The 22,994-nt window shown below is 51.1% G+C and overlaps 1 protein-coding gene across 1 annotated transcript in view; it reads left to right on the top strand.

Annotated features, from left to right (window-relative positions):
• Positions 1-22,994, top strand: part of scpep1 (serine carboxypeptidase 1) — a 98,005-nt gene that overhangs the window by 74,145 nt on the left and 866 nt on the right. Inside the window, exons 2-11 of the mRNA XM_052033312.1 lie at positions 306-461; positions 8,705-8,857; positions 9,146-9,223; positions 9,576-9,648; positions 9,825-9,862; positions 10,182-10,310; positions 10,840-10,933; positions 11,232-11,345; positions 12,224-12,361; positions 22,662-22,825. Of these exons, the coding sequence (XP_051889272.1) occupies positions 306-461; positions 8,705-8,857; positions 9,146-9,223; positions 9,576-9,648; positions 9,825-9,862; positions 10,182-10,310; positions 10,840-10,933; positions 11,232-11,345; positions 12,224-12,361; positions 22,662-22,825 (1,137 nt within the window). The remainder of the gene's footprint in view (positions 1-305; positions 462-8,704; positions 8,858-9,145; positions 9,224-9,575; positions 9,649-9,824; positions 9,863-10,181; positions 10,311-10,839; positions 10,934-11,231; positions 11,346-12,223; positions 12,362-22,661; positions 22,826-22,994) is intronic.

Below are 22,994 nucleotides of genomic sequence, written 5' to 3' on the forward strand. Positions count from 1 at the left end.
GGAGGGGGTAGGGGGCAGGGCAGCCTCGGGACAAGATGAGGGGCATGTAGGAATGAGAAGAGGAGAAGCATTCTCACTCGGAGGGTGGTGGACCTGTGGAATTCTGCCCCAGAGGAAGTGGGGGGGGGTCACTGAATGTATCTAAAATAAGTGGGATTTTCAAACACAGAAGGTGGGAGGGGTGGGGGGAGAGTGGGGATGAGGTGCTGATGTTGGATTGCTATAATCCTGTTGAATGGTGGAGCAGATTCAAAGGGCTGAATGGCCTCCCTGTTCCTATTTTTCTGTGTTTATTTGTGCCCCAGAGTGCTGGGCACAGTGGGGCTGGATGCACCTCCAGTTCTGTTACTGACCTTCCCCTCCCCCTGCAGGGTGGGCCAGGAGCCTCGGGGTGTGGATTTGGAAACTTTGAAGAGATTGGGCCTCTCGACGTTGACCTGAATCCCAGGAACTACTCATGGGTAAAGTTCCTGTCTCTTACTCCTTAACGCAGACAGGTGTGAAGTGTGGCATTTTGGAAGTTAAACCAGCGAGGACTTGCCCAGTAAAGGGCAGGGCCCAGGAGTGTTGTAGATCAGAGAGACCGAGGGGTACAGGTTCATCGTTCCCTGAAAGTGACAACAAAGATAGACAGGGTGGTGGAGAAGGAATCTGGCACACTTGCCTTTGTCACCGGGGATTGGACGTCATGTTATGACTGTACAAGCTGCTGGTGAGACCACGCTTGGAGTATTGTGTGCTGTTCCGGTCACCCAGCCATAGGAAGGATGTCATTAAGCTGGAAAGGATGCAGGAATGAGTCACGAGGATATTACTGGAGGACTTCAGTTATAAGGAGAGACTGGCCAGGCTGGGATTGTTTTCCCTGGAGCGAAGGAGGCTGAGGGGGGACCTTGTGGAAGTTTATAAAGTCACCAGGGGCACAGATACGGAGGGTGGTCACTGTCTTTTTCCCAGGGTCGGGGAGCCTAAAACTAGAGGGCACAGGTCAAGGTCAAAGTCGAGTTTATTGTCATCTGCACAAGTCCATGTGTGTACCGGTGCAATGAAAAACTTACTTGCAGCAGCATCACAGGAATGGTGCATCAGAGACACAACATTCTCCAGAAAAATAAATTATACTCTAAGGAGTTTGTACGTTCTCCCTGTGTCTGCATGGGTTTCCTCCGGGTGCTCCAGTTTCCTCCCACATTCCAAAGACGTACGGGTTAGGAAGTTATGGGCATGCCATGTTGGCGCTGGAAGCATGGCGACACTTGCGGGCTGCCCCCCAGAACACTCTAAGCAAAAGGTGCATTTCACTGTGTGTTTTGATATACATGTGACTAATAAAGATTACATTACATTATAAGAAAGAACACAGTACCTGCTGGGGAGTAGGTACAGAGGAGATGTCAGGGGTAAGTTTTTTACTCAGAGTAGTGTGTGTGTGGAATGGGCTGCTGGCAACGGTGGTGGAGGCGGATACGATGGGGTCTTTTAAGAGACTGTTAGGTAGGTACGTGGAGCTGAGAAAAATAGAGGGCTATGGGTAAGCCGAGTAATTTCCAGGGTAGGGACATGTTCGGCACAGCTTTGTGGGCTGAAGGGCCTGAATTGTGCTGTAGTTTTTCTATGTTTCTAGGGCAAAACTAAGTCCATTGTAGTGCAAAGTGATCCCGGTGTTGCTGTACTGAAGCAGTGATTAGGGTTGTGCCGCTTGGTTCAAGAACCGAATGGTTGAAGGGAAGTAGCTGTTCCTGAACCTGGTGGTGTGGGGACTTCAGGTTTCTTTACCTCCTGTCCGATGGGAGCTGCGAGAAGATGGCACGGCCCAGACGGTGGAGATCTTTGATGGGTGTTGCCTTCTGGTGGGGAGGGATGTGCCTGTTAAGGTGAGAGGGGACCTAAGGGGCAACTTTTTCACACCCAGTATATGGAACGAGCTGCCAGAGGAGGTGGTTGAGGCCGGTATATTAACTACATGTAAAAGGCATGGTTAAGAAAAGTTCCGAGGGATGTGGGTGAGACGTGGGCAACTGGAACTGGCTCAGGTAGTCACCGTGGTCGGCATGGATGACTTAAGCCAGTGGGCCTATTTTCTACTGCATAACATTGTGACTATAATCATGACAGCAGCAGGCCTGATGTCTAGTTTCTGTTCCCTTAAATTTAACCAGAGTTTAAAATGAAAACATTCCCTGTGGTCACGTGTGGAGATCCTGGCCACCAGGCTGGTGGTGGAGCAGGAACTGGGTGTCTCCAGCTGGAATCCCGGTGTCACGAGGATCTTTTCCCTGTGAATGGCTGTGGTGGTGTGCCACGGTCGGTTGGACATGCTGAGGTAGTGATGTCTGTGGAGGGGACGTTGCTATGCTTGCCCACAGATGAGGAAGTGAGAGGCACGAGGGTGAGGAGCAGAGAATCGCTGATGGTTGGAATCTGCAGAGGTTCACAGCTCTGATGGAAAACACTCTTCACTCTTTGGTGAGATCTCTTAGGGTGTTTGGTTGTCCAAATTCCACCAGGACAAGGCATCTGGGCTGCTGAGAGCTGAACAGCAGACCGGTTCTTCAGAGATGAAGGAGGCTGCCTCGCTATTGGTGCATCAGGGTCGCAGAGTTACACAGCACAGGAACAGGCCCTTCGGCCCACCCTGTCCGCCCTAACCCACCCATACCCATTTACCGGTGCTTGGTCGATACCCTTCTCTGCCTCGGCAATTCAAGGGCTTGTCTCGAAACTCTTCAAATGTTGTGAGAGACTCTGCCTCCACCACCCCCTCAGGAGTGTGTTCCAAACGCCAACTACCCTCTGGGGTAAGAATTCTTCCTCCAATTCTCTTGCTCTTCACCCTCTGGTCTCAAACATTTGTGCCATGGTGAACAGTTTCACACCATATATCCCCCTCATTGTGCACCTCTATCAGGTTCTGCTCCAAGAGAAACCCGTCTCGTAACAGAGACACTCCATCCCAGGCGCTGTCCTGGTGAGTCTCTGTGTCCAGTGCAGTCACTTCCTTCCTGCTGTGTGGTGACCAGCTCTCCAGCTGTGGCTGACCAATGGTTTATAAACTTGTGCCATGACCCCCATCTCTTGTATTCTGTGCCCTGCTAATGGAGGCAAGTATCCCACACGCCGCCTTCACCTTATCTACCTGTGCTGCCTCCTTCACTGGTATTTGGATTTGTACACCAAGGCCCCTCTAGTCCTGAATATACCCCAATGTTTTACCATTCATCGTATATATTCTACCCTTATTAGACCCCCTCACATTGACCAGGATTAAATTACATCTGGTGTTGTCCTGCTCAACTTACCAACTGATCAGGTTAACCAGCTTACCAGGACCGGCACAGTGGTACAGCTGGCAGAGCCACTACCTCACAGCTCCAGAGACCAGGATTCAATCCTGACCTCGGGCGCTGTGTGGAGCTTGCACGTTCTCCCTGTGACTTACATTTTACATTTACATTTTATTTATAGCATGGTAACAGGCCCTTCCGGCCCAATGAGTCTGCACCGCCCATTTTAAACCCAAATTAACCTACCCATACGTCTTTGCAATGTGGAGGAAACCGGAGCACCCGGAGGAAACCCACACAGACACGGGAGAACGTACAAACTCCTTACAGATAGCGACGGGAATTGAACCCCGATCGCTGGCGCTGTAATAGCATCGCGCTAACCACTACACTACCGTGCCGCCCCATTGGAGACTGTGGGTTCCCCTGGGTGCTCCGGTTTCCTCCTACTTCCCAAAGACATTGGTTGGTTGGTTAATTGGCCGCTGTAAATTGTCCCCAGTGTAGATGAGGGGTTGAATCTGGGGGAGTTGATGGGAATGTGGGGAGAATAAAAAAACAGGTTGGTGTAGAATTGGTGTAAATGTGGTTGATGGTCAGCACAGACTCGTTGGGCTGCAGGGCCTGTGTCTGCACTGCCTCTCACCCTGCACCCTAACCTCACTATCAACACCTGCCATTTTCACTTCATCTGTAAGTTCAGTAATCATACCTCCTACGTTAAATCCACATTGTTAATGTTTATGATGAGCAGAGAGACCTGGGGGCCAAGTTCATGGTACCCTGGAAGTGGCCAGGGTAGGGTGGTGAAGAAGGTGTGTGGAATGCTCGCCTTCACAGGTTGGGGCATCATGTTGCAAGTTTACAAAGCACTAGTTAGGCTGCACTGGTAATGTGTGCAGTTCTGATCTCCACACAATGGGAAGAATGTGGTCGTGCTGGAGAGAGTGCAGAGGGGATTCACCAGGATGTTGCCTGGATTGGAGGACTTTAGTTATGGGGAGGAGATTGGATTGGCTGGGCTTGTTCTCCCTGGAGGCTGAGGGGTGACCTGATGGATATAAGTATAAAGTTGTGAGAGATTTGGATAAGGTGCATAGTTGTGTTCTTTTACCATGGTAGTGGTGTCAAACACAAGACAGGAGTCCTGACTGAGATATTTGCATAATCATTACCACAGGTGAGGTGCTGGTAGACTGAAGGGTAGCAAATGTTGTGCCTTTGTTTAAGAAGGGTGACAAAGAAAAACCTGGGAACTATAGACCAGTAAGCCTAACGTCTGTGGTAGGTAAGTTACTGGAGAGGATTCTGAGGGATAAGGTGTACTGTATATACATCTGGAAAGACAGGTTTGATTAGGGGTAGTCAACATGGCTTTGTACGTAGGAGATCATGTCTCACGAACTTGATTGAGTTTTTTGATGAGGTGACCAAGAAAGCTGATGAGGGCAGGATGGTGGATGTGGTTTATATGGATGCGGAGTGGGAGGAGGAGTACAGGAAGGAGATAGAGAGCCTAGTGACATGGTGTCATGACAACAACCTTTCCCTCAATGTCAGCAAAACAAAAGAGCTGCTCATTGATTTCAGGAAAGGGGGTGGTGCACATGCACCTGTCTACATCAATGGTGCTGAGCTCGAGGGTTAAGAGTTTCAAGTTCCGAGGAGTGAACATCACCAATAGCCTGTCCTGGTCCAACCACGTAAACACCACGGCCAAGAAAGCTCACCAGCACCTCAACTTCCTAAGGAGGCTAAAGAAATTTGACATGTCCTTTGACCCTCACCAACTTTTATCGATGCACCATAGAAAGCATCCTATCTGGATGCATCACAGCTTGGTATAGTAACTGCTCTGCCCAGGACCGCAAGAAACTGCAGAAAGTTGTGGACACAGCTCAGTGCATCACGGAAACCAGCCTCCCCTCCATGGACTCTGTCTAGTTGCCTCAGTAAAGCAGCCAACATAATCAAAGACCCCACCCACCCCGGACATTCTCTCTTCTCCCCTCTCCCATTGGGCAGAAGGTACATAAGCCTGAAAGCACATACCACCAGGTTGCTGTTATAAGACTATTGAACGGTTCCCTAGTACGATAAGATGGACTCTGATCTCACAATCTACCTCGTTATGACCTTGCACCTTATTGTCTACCTGCACTGCACTTTCTCCATAGCTGTGACATTTTATTCTGCATTTTGTTATTGTTTTACCATATAGAATCATAAGGCCATTTGGCCCAACTGATCCATGCTGACCACAGCATCCTCCCTGCTAGTCCCAGTTGCCCGCATTTGGCCCAGAACCGTCCAAGCCCCTCCCCTCCATGTACCTATCCAAATGCCTCTTAAATGTTGCAATTGTATCTGCCTTGACCACTTTCTCTGGCAGCTCATTCCAGGTACTCACCACCCTCTGTGCAAAGACATTACCTCTCAGGTCTCTTTTACGTCTCTCCCCCCTTATCTTGTATCTGTGCCCTCTAGTTTTGGATTCCCCAACCCTGGGGAAAAGACTATGACCGTTCACCTTATCCATACCCCTCACGAATTTATAAACTCCTATGAGGTCACCCCTCATTCTCCTATGCTCCAAGGAATAAAGATCCAGCGTGGCCAACCTCTCCCTATAACTCAGGCCTGCTAATCACAATGTCTTTCCTATAACAGGGTGACCAAAACTGTACCCAATACTCCAAGTGCAGCCTCACCAACGACTTGTACTACCTCGATGCACTGTGTAATGAATTGATCTGTATGAACAGTATGCAAGGCAAATTCTTCACTACACTTCAGTGAATGTGATAATAATAACCCAATTCCTTTAGATAAGGTTCCACATGGTAGGCTGCTCTGGAAGGTTAGATCGCATTGGATCCAGGGAGAGCTGGCTAATTGGATCCACAATTGGCTTGATGGTAGGAAGCAGAGGGTGCTGGTTGAACGTTGTTTCTCGGACTGGAGGCCTGTGACCAGTGGTGTTCCCCAGGGGCCGGTGCTGGGCCCATTGTTGTTTGTCATCTCTATCATTGATTTGGATAAGAATGTACTCAGTATGGTTGGTAAGTTTGCAGGTGACACTAAAATAGGTGGTATAGGGGACAGTGAAGAAGGTTATCTAAAACTTAAGGGGGATCTTGATCAGCTGAGTAAGTGGGCCGAGGAGTGGCAAACGGAGTTTAACTTGGATAAGTGCGAGGTGTTGCATTTTGGAAAGTCAAATCCAGGTAGGACTTTCGCAGTGAACGGCAGGGAGTGTTGTAGAACAGAGGGACTTTTGAGTACAGTATATGGTTCACTGAAAGTGGAGTCACAGGCAGACGGTGGTGAAACAGTCAGAGCATTGAGTATAAAAGTTGGGAGGTTATGGTGCGGTTGTACAGGGCAGTGATGAGGCCGCACTTGGAGTATTGTGTCCAGTTTTGGTCACCCTGCTATAGGAAAGTTGTGATTAAACTGGAGAGAGTACAGTAAAAGATTACAAGGATGTTGCCAGGACTCGAGGGACTGAGTTATAGGAAGAGGTTGGATGGACTAGGGTTTATTCCTTGGAGTGTAGGAGACTGAGAGGCGATCTTATCGAGCTGTATAAAATCATGAGGAGCATAGATAGGGTGAGTGCACTCAGTCTTTTTCCCAGAGTTGAGGTATCAAGAACTAGAGGGCATAGGGTTAAGGTGAGAGGGGAAAGATTTAAGAGGAACCTGAGGGGCAACTTTTTTTTTTTACACAGAGGGTGGTGGGTGTGTGGAATGAGCTGCAGAGGGAGCGGTTGAGGCAGGTACAATGACAACTTTTAAAAGACAGTTGGACAGGTACATGGATTGGAAAAGTTTAGAAGTTTATGGGCCAAACGCTGGCAAGTGGGACTAACTTGGATGGGCATCTTGGTCGACATGGACCAGTTGGGCCGAAGGGCCTGCTTCTGTGCGGTATCACTCTGACACTAAGAGGGCACAGGTTTAAGATGAGAGGAAGGAGTATTAAAGGGGATCTGAGGGAATAGATTTTTACACAGTGGTTGGTATCTGGAACTCACTGCGAGAGGAAGGTGGTGAAATCAGACACAATCACTACATTTAAGAGACATTTAGGCCCTTAAATAGGCAAAGCCTCGGAGCCATGGGGTCCTAGTGAGGGCAAATGGGATTGATGTAGATAGACAAAACGGTCAGCATGGATGTGGTGGGCTGAAGGGCTGTTCCTATGCTGTACACCTCTGAAACAGCAAGGGTCCTGGCCCCGACCCCTGTGGTACCCCACTGGTGATGGTGACGGTACCCCAACCCCTGTGGTACCCCACTGGTGAGTCTTTCAACCCAAAGTAACCCTCCACCACCACGCTTTGCCTCCAGTCACCAAGCCAATTTGCCAGCTTGTTTTTGGACCAGCCTCCCATGTGGAACCTTGTGAAAGGTCTTATTGAAGTCCCTGAAGACCACATCAACCACACTGTCCTCGTCAATACATTTCATACTTTATTAGATTCAATCAAATTGGTCAGACGGGATTTCCCATGGTGATGATCCCTGATCAATCCCTGCATTCCCAAGTGTGGATTAATCCTGTCTCTCAGAATTTTTCCCAACAACTTTGTGACCAGTGACGTTCGACTCACTGGCCTGTCATGAGCCGGCTTATCCCTGCTGTCCTTGAATAAAAGTACGGTCCCTGCTGTCCTCCAGCCATCCCTGGCACCTCTCCTGTGGTGGGGGAAGATTAAAAATCTCTGTCAGGGCCCCAGCAATCTCCTACCTTGTTCCCAGAGTAGCCTGGGACACATTTCATCAGCCCTTGGGCATTTATCCACCTTTGATGTCAGCAAAAGTATCTAATACCTCCTCCCTTTTTGGGTTAACGTGCTCCAGAATATCCCCATCCCCACTCCCCGTTACTGGCTCAAAAAGCTTGACTGGCTTTTCACACCATGGTGATCCCAGTTAATGCGGGGAAACTGAAATCCCCACAATGATAACCCTGCACTTACCCCTCTCTGTAATCTGCTTACACATCAGATGTGCTCCTCGCTGATTTAGGGTGTCTGTACAACGATCCCAGCAAAATTAGTGCACCTTTTATATATCGATGCTCTCTCCGCACGGCCTCATTTGAAGTGACAAATGTCCTAGGGCTGCAGTAATGAGCCCGTCACCCACACTGCACCCCCACCACCTCGGAGCCTCCACTGTTCACTTTCCCTCCTCACCTTCCTGTGTGAATGTGAACTGGGGTGGGGGGGAGGGGTTGTGTGTGTGTGGGAGGGATGCTGTGTGTGTCTCTGCAGCCCCAACCCTCCCTCTTCTTCCCCCCCCCACCCCCCAACAGACCCCTCCCTCTCCGTCACCCACCCCCTCCCCCACTGCTGCCGGTACCAGAGTGTGCTGGGAGATTAGTTTGCCCGTTGTTTGTGTGGCTGACAGGTACAGGCGGCCAGTGTGCTGTTTGTGGACAACCCGGTGGGCGCGGGCTACAGTTACACCACCGACAGCAGCGGCTTCGCCACTGACCTGGGCACCGTGGTCCGCGACATGATCGTCCTCCTGCAGACCTTCTTCCAGCTCAAGCCTGAGTTCCAGTACCGGGGTGGGGGGGGGGGGGGGGGGGGCCACGGGGGTAGGGGCCATGGTGGGGGGGGGGGGGCGTGCAGGGGGGGGGGGACCGGGGGTGCCGATCTGGGGTCCCATCGTACTCTGTCCTTGCGGTGAGAGGGTAGAAGGGGGTTCGCTGGGGGGAGGGGGGTTCACGGTGGGGGTCACTGAGGAGGGAACCTGCTCTTCCCCAGATGGGATGGGTTGGGGTTAGGGTTGGGTGTGAGGGTGGGGTGGGGTGGTGTCAGTGGGTGACCGGCCAGTCTCTCCCCACAGGACGTCCCATTCTACATTTTCTCGGAATCGTATGGTGGGAAGATGGCGGCGGCAATCGGACTGGAGCTGGTGCAGGTAGGGTCACGGGGTGAGGGGTCACATGGGGCGGGAGGGGTTGGGGTGGGGTCACACGGGGCGGGAGGGCCGGGGCAGTTTCTTCAGGTCTGTGGATGGGGCCGGGTGTAGGGGGGAGGAGAGAGGGTGAAGCCCTGAGGGGTTGGGGGGTGGAGAAGGGGTGAAGCCCCAGGGGGGTGGGGGCTGACACCTGGGGTCCGAGCCCAGGTCGGCCGTGTGAGGGAAGTGAGCAGTGGGTGGGGGGGGGGGGGGGGGGGTTGCAGCTGATGCACACAGTGACTCTCTCTCTCTCTCTCTCTCTCCTCTCTCTCCTCTCTCTCTCTCTCACCCCCCCCCCCCCCCCCCGCCCCAGGCCGTGTTACACAACAAGGTGAAGTGTCGCTTCACTGGGGTTGCCCTGGGTGATTCCTGGATCTCCCCCCTGGGTACGTACGGGGCATCGTGGGGAGGGTGTGCTCGGGGCCGGGGTCTGGGGCAGCAGAGGTGTGGGTGGGGGAGGATGGTGGAGGGTGGGGGCAGGTCTGGAGCTGGGGAGGGAGGTCTGTGGGGGGGGGGCAGCTCCGCACTCCCCTCTCCTGCACTGACATCCCTGTTCCCACAGACTCGGTGCTGTCTTGGGGACCGTTCCTGCACAGCATGGTGAGTGGGTGTCCGTGTGTAGTTCGCATCCCCCCCCCAGTCGCTCCCTCCCCCCCCCCCCAGTCGCTCCCTCCCCCCTGCCCCTCGGTCGCCCTCCCCCCCCCCCCCCCCCCGGTCGCCCCCTCCCTCTCTATCCCCCCTCAGTCGCCCCCTCCCTTCCTTCCCTCCCCCCCTTTGTCACCCCCCCCCCTCGGTTGCCCCTCCCTTCTCCCCCCCCCCCCCCCCCCAGTCGCTTCCTCCCTTCCCCTCACCCCTTCGGTCACCCCTTGCCCCCCCCCCCCCCAGTTCCCACCCCCCCTGACTGTCTGCCCCACCACAGTCTCTGCTGGATGACCGGGGCCTGGCGGAGGTCGGTGCTGCTGCCGCTGAGGTGCAGGCGGCCGTTGAGGCCCAGGATTACCGGAGGGCCACCGAGCTGTGGGCCCAGACTGAGAACATCATCGAGAGGGTGAGTGTGGCGGCTCAGTCACAAGTCGGGGCTCAGGGGTCAGGTCGGGGCTCAGTCACAGGTCAGGGCTCGGGGGCTGCGGGTCAGTTGCTCTGGATTGGGAGGGTGGTGCTCCAGTGGGTGATGTGAGGTGGGGGCTCCTGTGGGACGGGGCGGTGTGGGTTGGGGGGGGGGGGTTCCTGTGGGACGGGCGGTGGTGGGGGGGGGGTTCCTGTGGGACGGGGCGGTGGTGGGGGGGGGGTTCCTCTGGGACGGGGCGGCGGGGGGGGAAGGGCTCCTGTGGGACGGGGCGGTGTGGGTGTGGGGTTCCTGTGGGACGGGGCGGTGGGGGGGGGGGGTTCCTGTGGGACGGGGCAGTGGGGGGGGGGGGGGGTTCCTGTGGGACGCGGTGGCGGTGGGAGAGGGGGGTTCCTGTGGGACGCGGTGGCGGTGAGGGAGGGGGTCCTGTGGGACAGGGCGGTGGGGGAGGGGGCTCCGGGGTCTCGGACCAGGACTGCCTGTCACTCACTGCAACTGTGTTCTCCGGCAGTGCACGGACGGAGTGAACTTCTACAACATCCTGAGTGACCGGAGGTTGGAGGGAAGTCCTGAGCTCAGTCCTGGCCTGAGGAACCAGCACCTGGGTCTGTGATGGGTGGTGGGGAGGTGGAATCTGGTCCCAGGGAGGGGCGGTACTGAGGGAGGGTCACACTGTGGAAGGGGTGGTAGAGGGAGGGTCACACTGGGAGGGGCAGTACTGAGGGAGAGTCACACTGAAACAGTTCACTGCCCGGCTCTGGGGTTTGTTGGAGGGGGTGGATGTGAAATGTTTCTCTGTGTTGGTGGGTGGGGTGCAGCAGGTCCACCCCTCCTCTTCCCCCCACTTGCTGATGACCCACCCCCCGCCCCCCCACTGACAACCCTTCCTACTTCATCTTGCAGTCAGCCTGTTCCAGCGACACGTGCGCCCCCTGCAGGGTCAGAGCCTGGCAGCACTGATGAACGGACCAATCAGAAAGAAGCTGAAGATCATCCCTGACTTCGTGGAGTGGGGGGGTAAGGGGGTGGAAGGGGAGGGTGGGGTTGCGGGTGGAGCAGGATGGGTTTGGGTTGATGGGATGGGTGGAGTTGGGACAGGTGACCACTACCCCTCACGTTAAGGTTGATCAAGAGTTCTGGGACTTCGTGACCTGTTTGGGTTCAATCAATCTCTGGATGTAGGCTGGATAATGAGGATACTCGATGAGGGGAGTGTACTTGATGTGATCTACATGGGTTTCAGCTGGGCCTTTGACAGGTCCCGCAGGGCAGTCAGGTCAAAGCAGCAGCCGCGATCGTTAGTAACGGGGCCTGATTTTGAAGTCTGCAGATGATGCAAAAAGTTGTCTGAGTGGTTGACAGGTGAACAGTGTAGACTGGGGAGACATCAATGATCTGGATGGTTACACAGAACAGTGGGACATGGTTCTGGTGTTGGGGGAGGTGAAGCAAGGCCAGGGAGTGTACAGTAATGGGAGGATGTTGAGAGGTGTGGAGGGTCGGGGAAACATGGATATTTAAAGGCAGCAGGACAGGGCAGTAGGGTGTTAGAAAGCCAGGTGGAACAGTGTCCTTGGTGAGGGCGCAGGATACAAGAACAGGAAGTGTACAGAACACTAGACCACAGCTCGAGTGCTGCGCACAGTTCTGGTCACCACAATACCAGGGAGGTGTGACTACGCTGAGGGGATTGACGGGGATGTTGCTGGGAATGTTTTGTCACCCACCGCGTGGGTGTGGTCTGGCGCTCACTGCTGGTGTGGTTTGAGCTGTAACACAAGGTGCCCCACTGTACTGCAGCTGGGGTGAGGGTGTTTGATCAGCTGCAACAATTTTGGTGAAATGTCCTCTTTGTGACAACTGTTCTGTTTTGTTAATTTTTCTAACCCATAAAGGTCAGGCCGATGAGGTCTTCAGAAATATGGAGGGTGACTTTATGAAGCCGGTGATTTACATTGTGGACCAACTGCTGGCTACGGGTGTGAATGTCACGGTCTACAATGGACAGCTGGACCTGATTGTGGACTCGTTGGGTAAGGGTCTCCCCGGGAAGAGCTGTGCTGTGCAGTGCAGAGTGGCCAATACCACCTGCAGTGAGATCTGCCCCTGTGGGGTGGCTCCTGCCTCCAGAGGCTTGTGTTAGCTACAGAGGGCACGTGTCTCTCTGGGTGGCCAGCATGTTGAACCAGTGGGCTGGGATCTCGCCCACTCCACAGGCTGCTGCTTGTGTGGCACCAGGGAATTCATGAGGAAGAAGTGAGTGGTAGTTCAGAGCTCCTTGAAAGTGGCAATGTGTGGATGGGGTGGTAAAGTGGTGCCCGGCATGCTTGGGTTGTTTCCTCTGGAGCGTCGGAAGTGGATGAAATTATGAGAGGCATAGATAGGCTAAATGGGATGGAAATGTCAAATACTGGAGAGCACAGGTTTAAGGTGAGATGTGAATTTAAACTGGTAAATTGGTTTATTATTGTCATATGTACCGAGGTACAGTGAAACACTTTGTTCTGAATGCCATCCACACAGATCATTTTATCACAGTGCATTGAGGTAGTACAAGGGAAAACAATAACAGAATGCAGAATGAAGTGTTACAGTTACAGAGAAAGTGCAGTGCAGGCAGACAATTAGGTGCAAGGCCATAGCGAGGTAGATTGTGAGGTCAAGAGTCCATCTTATCGCATGAGGGGACCATTCCAGTCTTATAACAGTGGGATAGAAGCTGTCCTTCAGCCTGGTGGTACGTGCTTTCAGGCTTTTGTATCTTCTGCCCAATGGGAGAGGGGAGAATGTCTGGAGTGGGTGAGGGTCTTTGATTATGCTGGCTGCTTTACTGAGGCAGCAAGAAGTGTAGACACAGTCCACGGAGCGGAGGCTGGTTTCCGTGATGTGCCGAGCTGTGTCCACAACTCTGCAGTTTCTTGTGGTCACAGGCAGAGCAGTGCACAAGATCACAAGACCAAAGAGCAGAAGTAGGCCATTCGGCCCATTATGTCTGCTCCAAAGAAAAGGGAGAGAAAAGAGAAATGGGGGGGTGTGGGGGGCAATGAGGAAAAAAAAAACTATTCTAACCCCAATTTCTGGCCTTATCCCCATATCCCTTGATACCTTGACTAATTAGATAACTATCTATCTCCTCCTTAAACGCCTCCAATGACCTGGCCTCCACTGCTGTACCTGGCAAGGAATTCCACAAATTCACCACCCTCTGGCTAAAGAAATTTCTCCTCATCTCTGTTTTAAACCTGTACCCTCTAATTCTAAGATTGTGCCCTCTGGTCCTGGACTCACCCACCAAGGGAAACAGCCTAGCCACATCTACTCTGTCCTGTCCTTTCAACATTTTAAATGTTTCTATGAGGTCCCCTCTCATTCTTCTGTACTCCAGTGAGTACAGTCCACGAGCCGACAAACACTCATCATACGTAAGCCTTTTCATTCCGGGAATCATCCTCGTAAATCTCCTCTGAACCCTCTCCAACATCAGCACATCTTTCTTAAGATATTGGGCCCAAAACTGTACACAGTATTCCAAATGAGGCCTCACTAGTGCCCTGTAGAGCCTCATCGACGCTTCCTTACTTTTATACACTATACCTCTGGAAATGAATGCCAACATAGCATTCGCTTTCCTTACCACCGATCCGACCTGGTGGTTAACCTTTAAGGTATCCTGCACGAGTACTCCCAAGTCCCTTTGCACTTCTGTACTTTGAATTTTCTCTCTAGATAATAATCTGCTCATTAATTTCTGTTTCCAAAGTGTACAACTGCACATTTCTCAACATTGAATCTCATCTGCCATTTCCTTGCCCATTCTCCTAAACTATCTATGGTCCCTCTGCAACCTTCCTGTCTCCTCAATACTCTCTACTCCTCCACCTATCTGGTGTCATCCGCAAACTTAGCCACAAAACCATTTACTCCATCATCCAAATCATTAATGTACAAGGTAAAAAGAAGTGGCCCCAACACCGACCCCTGCGGAACACCGCTAGTAACCGGTAGCCAACCAGAACAAGATCTTTTATTCCCACCCTTTGCTTCCTGCCAACCAGCCATGCTCTGCCCATTCTGTTATCTTACCTGTAAGTCCATGACCTCTCATCTTATTAATCAGTCTCTTATGCGGCACCTTGTCAAAGGCCTTTTGAAATTCTAAATACACAACATCTACCGCCTCTCCCTTATCCACCCTACCTGTGATTTCTTCAAAAAACTCCAATAGGTTGGTCAGGCAGGATCTTCCCTTCACAAAACCATGTTGGCTAGGACTTGCCTTGCACCTCTAGGTATTCCGTAACCCATCCTTGAGGATCGATTCCAATAACTTTCCCACCACTGACGTCAGACTAATAGGTCTGTAATTTCCTTACGCTGCCTCCCACCTTTCTCATACAGCGGAACTACATTCGCGACCCTCCAGTCCTCCGGAACCATGCCGGAGTCTATCGATTCCTGGAAAATTATCACCAATGCCTCCGCTATCTCTAAAGCCACCTCCTTCAGAACCTGGGATGCACCTCATCTGGTCTGGGGAGACTCATCAGTCTTTAGTCCATTTAGTTTTCTAGCACCTTCTCTCTAGTAACCTTAACTGAACTCAGTTCCATTCCGTGAGACCCCTGACTAACCGGTATATTGCTGATGTCCTCCACAGTGAAGACTGATGCAAAATATTCATTTAGTTCTTCTGCCATCTCTTTATCATCCATTATAATCTCTCCCGCACCGTTATCAATTGGTCCTATATCAACCCGTGTCTGGTCTTTTACTCCTTATATATTTAAAAAAAGCTCTTAGTATCCTTCCGAATGTTATCTGCCAACTTTCTTTCATAATTCATCTCTTCTTTCCTAACGACCTTCTTAGTTTCTTTCTGCAGGTTTTTAAAAGTTTCCCAGTCTTCTGTTTGCCACTAATTTTTGCTTCCTTGTATGCCCTCCTTTTGCTTTTATTTTAGCCTACACCTCTCTCGTTATCCACATTTGTGCCTTTTTTCCCATTAAAAACCTTTTTTCTTGGAATATCTCTATCCTGCATTTTCCTTATTTCTTGTAGAAATTCCATCCATTTCTGCTCCGCCGTCCCTCCAGCTCGCTTACTCTTCCAGTCAATTTGGGCCAGCTCCTCTCTCATGCCACAGTAATTTCCTTTGTTCCACTGAAATATCGATACACCAGTTATCAGCTTCTCCTTCTCAAATTTGAAACTGAACTCAATCATATTGTGATCACTAGTTCCCAATGGTTCCTTTACCTTTAGTTCCCTAATCACCTCTGGTTCATTACACAGCACCCAATCCAAAACCGCCGATCCCCTGGTGGGCTCATCAACAAGTTGCTCCAAAAAGCTGTCCCGTAGACATTCCACAAACTCTCTCTCCTGAGTTCTACTGCCTTGCTGGATTTCCCAGTCCATCTTCATGTTAAAATCCCCCATAATTATCTTCACATTGTCACTCTGGCACGCTTTTTCTATTTCTAACTGCAACTTATAGTCCACTTCCTGACTGCTGTTAGGGGGCCTATATATAACTGCTACTATTGTCCTTTTACCCTTGCTATTTCTTAGCTCCACCCATAAGGATTCCACTTCTTCAGACCCAATGTCCTTCCTTTCTATTGATTTTATATCACTACTAACCATCATGGCCACACCTCCCCCTCTGCCTACCCGCCTATCCTTCCTATACACTGTGTACCCCTGGACATTCGGTTCCCAATCACATCCGTCATAAAGCCATGACTCGGTGATTGCCACAATGTCGTATTTATTAATCTGTAGTTGTGCCCCTAGGTCATCTACTTTATTCCTAATGCTGCGTGCATTTAAATATAGTACATTCAGTCCAGTATCTGCTATTGATTTTGTTGTACTTCTATTGTTCAGCAAATTATCCTGTCTTCTCACCTGCCTGTCCCTCTTGCCATTCTCACTGCACACTGTCTTGGACTTGTTTCTATAAACCTCCTCCCTTACCCTAACATCTTGTATCCTAACATCCTGGTTTCCATCCCCCTGCCAGATTAGTTTAAACCCTCCCCAACAGCTAAATTAAACATTCCCGCCAGGATATTGGACCCTTTGGAGTTTAGGTGTAACCCATCCTTAGCGAATAGGTCATGCCTCCCAAAAAAGGTCCAATGATCCAGAAATCTGAAGCCCTGCCCCTGCACCAGTCACTCAGCCACGCATTCATCTGCCAGAGCTGTCTCTTCTTTCTACCGTTGGCATGTGGCACAGGTAGTAATCCTGAAATTACCACCGTGAGGTCCTACTTCTCAACTTTCTTCCTAACTCCTTGTATTCCTCCTTCAGGACCTCTTCTCTTTTTCTATCTATGTCATTGGTACCTACATGTACCAAGACTTCTGGCTGATCACCCTCTCCCCTCAGAATATTCTGGACCCGGTCTGTGATATCCTGTACCCTGGCACCAGGGAGGCAACACACCACCTGGGATTCATTGTCGGTTTTCGCAGAATCTGTTATCCGTTCCCCTCACTATAGAATGCCCAATAACCACTGCATTTCTCCTTCCTCCGCTGGACCACAGTACCAGGCACAGTGCCAAGGTCCCGGTTGCCGTGGTCTTCCTCTGTCGGGTCATCCTCTCCAACGGAATCGAAAATGAGATACCGATTTGAGGGGCACCACCACAGACGTACTGTCTACAAACTCTTTATAACTCCTGTCTATTTCCTGCTCGCTCTCCCTAATCAGCCGAAGGTCATCGAGCTGCTGCTCCAGACTCTCAACACGTTCCTTGAGGAGCCACATCTCGATGCACTTTGTGCAGTTGTAGTCATCGGGGAGGCTGGTAGTCTCCCAGGGTCCCCACATCTGACACTCCAAACATAGGAACAATCCCAGATGCATACTGCTATAGCACTGTCCAATACTATACTACTGAGATAAATAAACTAATAACTTACCCCCTCTCTATAAATCTCACCTCTTACCCAGTCTTGCAGAAGCCCGTTGAGCCAAAGCCCAAACCACTCTGCTGCCTCTCACTCCGCTGCCCGCTGGATATGGGTATCTCCTTTTTAAATTGCCTGCACGCTTCCGAGTGATGTCACGGACCTGTGCGGTCACTCACTGCTATCCCAAACGCTAGAAAGAAAAAAAACTCACTCCTCGTACCAAGCCATGATGCATCTGGAAAGGATGCTTTCTATGGTGCATCAATTAAAAATTGGTGAGGGTCAACCACTTCCTGTGGCAGCTCGTTCCATACACGCACCACCCTCCGCATGAAAAAGTTGCCCCTCAGGTCCCTTTAAATCTTTCTCCTCTCACCTTAAACCTGTGCCCTCTAAATCTCTACAAGGAATCCCCTCAGCCTCCTACACTCCAGGGAAAACAGCCCCAGCCTATCTAACCTCTGCTTATAACTCAAACCCTCCATTCCCGGTAGAATCCTTGTGAATCTTTTCTCAACCATTTCCAGCTTAATTGCATCCTTTCTACAGGACCCTGTCTACCTGTGTCGCCGCTTTCGGGGAACTATGTGCCTGTAGCCCTGGGTCTCTCTGTTCTACAGCACTCTCCAGGGCCCTGCCATGTACTGTGCAAGTCCTGCCCTGGTTTAACTTAATAAAATGCATCACTTCTTAATTGTTAAATTCCACCTGCCATTCCTTTGCCCACTTTCCCAATTGATCTGGATCTTGTTGTTATATTAGACAACCTTCACTGTCTATTACATCACCACTTCTGGTTTCATCCACAGACTTGCTAACCACCTTAAGAACATTGCTATCCAGATCATTAATACACATGAAAAACAACAGCGGACCCAGCAACGAGCCCTGCAGCACACGGCTGGTCACAGGCTTCCAATCTGAGAAACACCCCTCCACTGCCACCCTCTGACTACTTCACCAAGCGAATTGTATATCCAATTGGCTAGCTCGGTCTGCATCCAATTGATCTAACCTTCTGCACCAGCCTACCATGTGGGACCTTGTCAAAGGCCCTGCTAAAGTCCATGTAGACAACATCCACCACCCTGCCCTCATCAATCTTCCAGCTTACCTCTTCAAATAATCAGTCAAATTGATGAGACATGATTTCCCACATACAAAGCCACGCTGACTATCCCTAATCAGTCCTTTCCTTACCTTTCTAAATGCTGGTGGATCCTGTCCCTTAGAATCCGCTCAGTAACTTTCCCACCACGGGACAGGGTGCAGTGGACGGCTCTGTCGCGGGACAGGGTGGACAGAGCGCTCCATCCGCCTGGGTGCTCTGTGGATTTATAAGGCCATGAGAACGAGAAGCAGGTGGAGGCCATTTGGCCCCTTGTGCCTGCTGTCCCAGGGTTTAGATGTTTCAAAAGGGACAGGGCAGAGGTAAAAGAGGTGGGGGAGTGGCTTTGCTGATCAGGGACAGTGTCACAGCTGTAGAAAGGGAGGACGTCCCGGAGGGATTGTCCACTGAGTCTGTGGGTGGAAGTCAGAAACAGGAAGGGAGCGATCACTCTATTGGGAGTGTTCTACAGACCCCCCAATAGCAGCAGAGACTCTGAGGAGTAGATCGGGGGGCAGATTTTGGAGAGGTGCAAAAATAACAGGGTTGTTGTCGTGGGTGATTTCAACTTCCCTAATATTGATTGGCACCTCCTTAGTGTAAAGGGGATAGATGGGGCAGAGTTTGTTCGGTGTGTACAGGAGGGATTCCTGACACAGTATGTGGACAGGCCGACTAGAGGAGAGGCCATACTGGTACTAGGCAATGAGCCTGATCAGGTTTCAGATCTCTCGGTGAGAGAGGATTTTGGAGACAGTGACCATAACTCCTTGAACTTTACCATAGCCTTGGAGCAGATGATATGGGAAAGTATTTAACTGGGGGAGGGGGAATTATGATGCTATTAGGCAGGAACTTGGAGTGTAAATTGGGAATAGATGTTCTTGGGGAAGTGCACAACAGAAATGGGGAGGTTGTTTAGGGAATACTTGCATGGGGTGCTGGATAGGTTTGTCCCATTGAGGCAGGGTAAGGATGGTAGAGTGAAGGAACCGTGGTTGACAAGCGACGTAGAACATCTTGTCAAGAGGAAGAAAGAAGCTTACCTGAGGTTTAGAAAGCATGGATCAGACAGAGCTCTGGAGAGTTACAAGGTAGCCAGGAGGGAGCTTAAGAATGGACTTAGGAGAGCTAGAAGGGGGCATGAAAAGGCCTCGGCGAGTATGATCAAGGAAAACCCCAAGGCGTTCTACACGTATGTGAAGAATAGGAGGATGACTAGAGTGAGGGTGGGACCGATCAGGGATAAAAGAGGAAACGTGCCTGGAGTCGGAAGAGGTAGGGGAGGTCCTTAATGAATACTTTGCTTCAGTGTTCACTAGTGAAAGAGACCTTGACATTTGTGAGGATGGCGAACAACAGGCTGATATGCTAGGGCATGTCGATGTGAGGAAAGTGTGCTGGAACTTTTGACATAACATTAGGATAGATAAGTCACTGGTGCCAGACTGGATATATCCAAGATTATTATGGGAAGCGATTGTTACACCTTTAGTGATGATGTTTGTGTCTTCACTGGCCACAGGAGTAGTGCCGGATGATTGGAGGGTGGCAAATGTTGTTCTTTTGTTTAAGAAAGGGAGTAGGGATAACCCTGGGAATTACAGACCAGTGAGTCTCACTTAAGTGGTGGGCAAATTACTGGAGAAGATCCTTAGGGACAGGATTTATGGGCATTTGGAGAAACATAGGCTGATTAGGGACAGTCAGCATGCCTTTGTGAGCGGCAGGTTGTGCCTCATGAGCCTGATTGAATTCTTTGAGGATGTGACAAAGCACATTGATGAAGGTGGAGGAGTGGATGTGGTCTCGTTGTCTTGGTGAAGCAGCCGGCATAATCAAAGACCCCACCCACCCGGGACATTCTCTCTTCTCTCCTCTTCCATCAGGTAGAAGATACAGGAGCCTGAGGGCACGTACCACCAGGCTTAAGGACAGCTTCTACCCCACTGTGATAAGACTATTGAACAGTTCCCTTACACAATGAGATGGACTATGACCTATGACCTCATGATCTACCTTGTTGTGACCTTGCACCTTATTGCACTGCACTTTCTCTGTAGCTGTGACACTTTACTCTGTACTCTTATTGTTTTTTAACCTGTACTACATCAATGCACTCTGTACTAACTTAATGTAACTGCATTGTGTAATGAATTGACCTGTACGATCGGTTCGTAAGACAAGCTTTTCACTGTACCTCGGTACAAGCGACAATAATAAACCAATACCAATACGTAGATTGTAGTAAGGCGTTTGAAAAGGTTCCTCATAGAAGGCTCATTCAGGAGGCATGGGATCTAGGGAAACTTGGCTGTGTGGATTCAGAATTAGCTCGCCCATAGAAGACAGAGGGTGGTTGTAGATGGAGAATATTGTGCCTGGAAGTCGGTGACCAGTGGTGTTCCGCAGGGATCAGTTCTGGGACCCCTGCTCTTTGTGATTTTTATAAATGACTTGGATGAGGATGTGGAAGGGTGGGTTAGTAAGTTTGCTGATGATACAAAGCTTGGTGGTGATATGGATAGTGTAGAAGGTTGCTGTAGATTACAACAGGATATTGATAGAATGCAGAGCTGGGCTGAGAAGTGGCAGATGGAGTCCAACCTGGATATGTGTGAAGTGATACACTTTGGAAGATCAAATTTGAAGGCAGGATACAAGGTATTGGTTTATGTTAATTTCAGGACTCTTAGCAGTGTGGAGGAAGAGAGGGACCTTGGTGTCCATAGATCTCTGAAGGTTACCGCGCAGGTTGATAGGGTTGTTAAGAAGGCGTGTTGTGTGTTGGCCTTCTTTAGTTGGGGTATTGAGTTCAAGAGCAGTGAGGTAATGTTGCAGCTGTAGAACTCTGGTTAGACCACACTTGGAGTATTGTGTTCTGTTCTGGTCACCTTGTTATAAGAAGGATGTGGAAGCTTTAGAGAGGGTGCAGAGGAGATTTACCAGGATGCTGCCTGGATTGAAGAGCATGTCTTATGAGGATAGGTTGAGTGAGCTGGGGCTTTTCTCTTTGGAGAGGAGGAGGATGAGAGGTGACTTGATAGAGGTGTACAAGATGATAAGAGGCATAGATCGAGGGGACAGTCACAGACTTTTTCCCAGGGCGACAATGGCTAACATGAGGGGACATAATTTTCAGGTGATTGGAGGAAGGTATAAGGGGGATGTCAAGGGTAAGTTTTTTTTTACACAGAAGCGGTGGGTGTGTGGAACGCACTGCCGGCAGAGATTGTGAGGACAGATACATTAGGGACATTTAAGAGACTCTTAGATAGCCACATGAATGATAGAGAAGTGGGGGCTACGTGGGAGAGAAGGGTTAGATAGATCTTAGGATAAAATGTCGGCACAATATTGTGGGCCAAAGGGCCTGTACTGTGCTGTAATGTTCTATGTAATTGGATCACAGCCAATCTTTTACCTCGGTGCCACATCCTGCACTGATCCCACATCTCTTGATTCCTTTGGGTGTTTGAGTCTCCCCCCTTCCCTCCGCACCCCCCCCCCACCCCCCACCCTCCCCTGGTCCAAACTGGAAGGTTGACTACCCTGAGGGTGAGGAGATTTTTCTCTGTCAGAGCTGAGTGGCTGGGCCTTGTTCTGAGACTGGCCCCTGGTGCTGGACCCCTCCCCTCCCCTCCTGTCCCCTCGCCATCCCTGCACCACCCTGGTGAGCCCTGTGTCAGCTTTATACCTTTCAATGAGGTCACCTCTCATTCTTCTAAACTCCAGAGAACACCGTCCCAGTCCACTCCCCAGTGGACGAGCCGGTATTCCAGAGCCTTCACTGCACCCCTTCAGTTGCATATCCTCCTTCGGATTTGTACGGACTCACTGGGACCTGGAGAACGGGAGCAGATGTCTCTGTGCAAATCCTCCCCGCCCCCCCCCCCCCCCCCACCCCCCCAATGAAAGCCAGGCTACCATCTGCCTTCCTATTTCTCGCTGCAGCTGCCGGTTACCTTTCACGCACGAGGATATCCAGGTTCCTGTGAACAACACCTTTCAGTCTCTCACCATATCAAAAATAACCTGCCCCTCTCGTCTTCCAGTTTCCAGTTTCTCTCCCAGTGCGGGATAGTAACTGCGGGTCAGAGCAAACTGGGTCAGTCCTGGGTTCATGGTGGGGTGGAAGGTGTTGCTGCAGGAGTTTGGAATGGGTTCCCAGCACTGAATGACGACATGGGGATGGAGGCTTAGCAGAGTGGGGATTGTTTGGGATTGATACAGGACATTGACACGTCGTTCTCTCCCCCTCCCCCCCCCCCCCCCCCCCCCCCGTATATCCTGGTGCAGGGCAAGAAGCATGGGTGAGGAAGTTGAAGTGGCAGGGGCTGCCTGCTTTCTCCCAGCAGCGCTGGCACCCACTCCACACAGCATCCCGACCCACCCACACCGCCGCCTTCCACAAGCAGTACCAGAACTTTGGCTTCTTCTGGGTGTTGAAAGCTGGTCACATGGTGAGTCTTCCACCCCTGACCCCGACCACCACAGGCAGGGGTCATGGTGCCCGGAGGGTCAGGCTGTTGGGGGGGGGGGGGGGTGGTGGTGGGTGGGAACGGGACCGGTTGGTGGGCTCTTTCTACGCCCCCCCAACACCCATTGAGTGGAAGGCTCAGTCAGGGAACC

The sequence above is a fragment of the Pristis pectinata genome, chromosome 18, assembly GCF_009764475.1.
Source record: "Pristis pectinata isolate sPriPec2 chromosome 18, sPriPec2.1.pri, whole genome shotgun sequence".
Lineage (NCBI taxonomy): Eukaryota > Metazoa > Chordata > Chondrichthyes > Rhinopristiformes > Pristidae > Pristis > Pristis pectinata.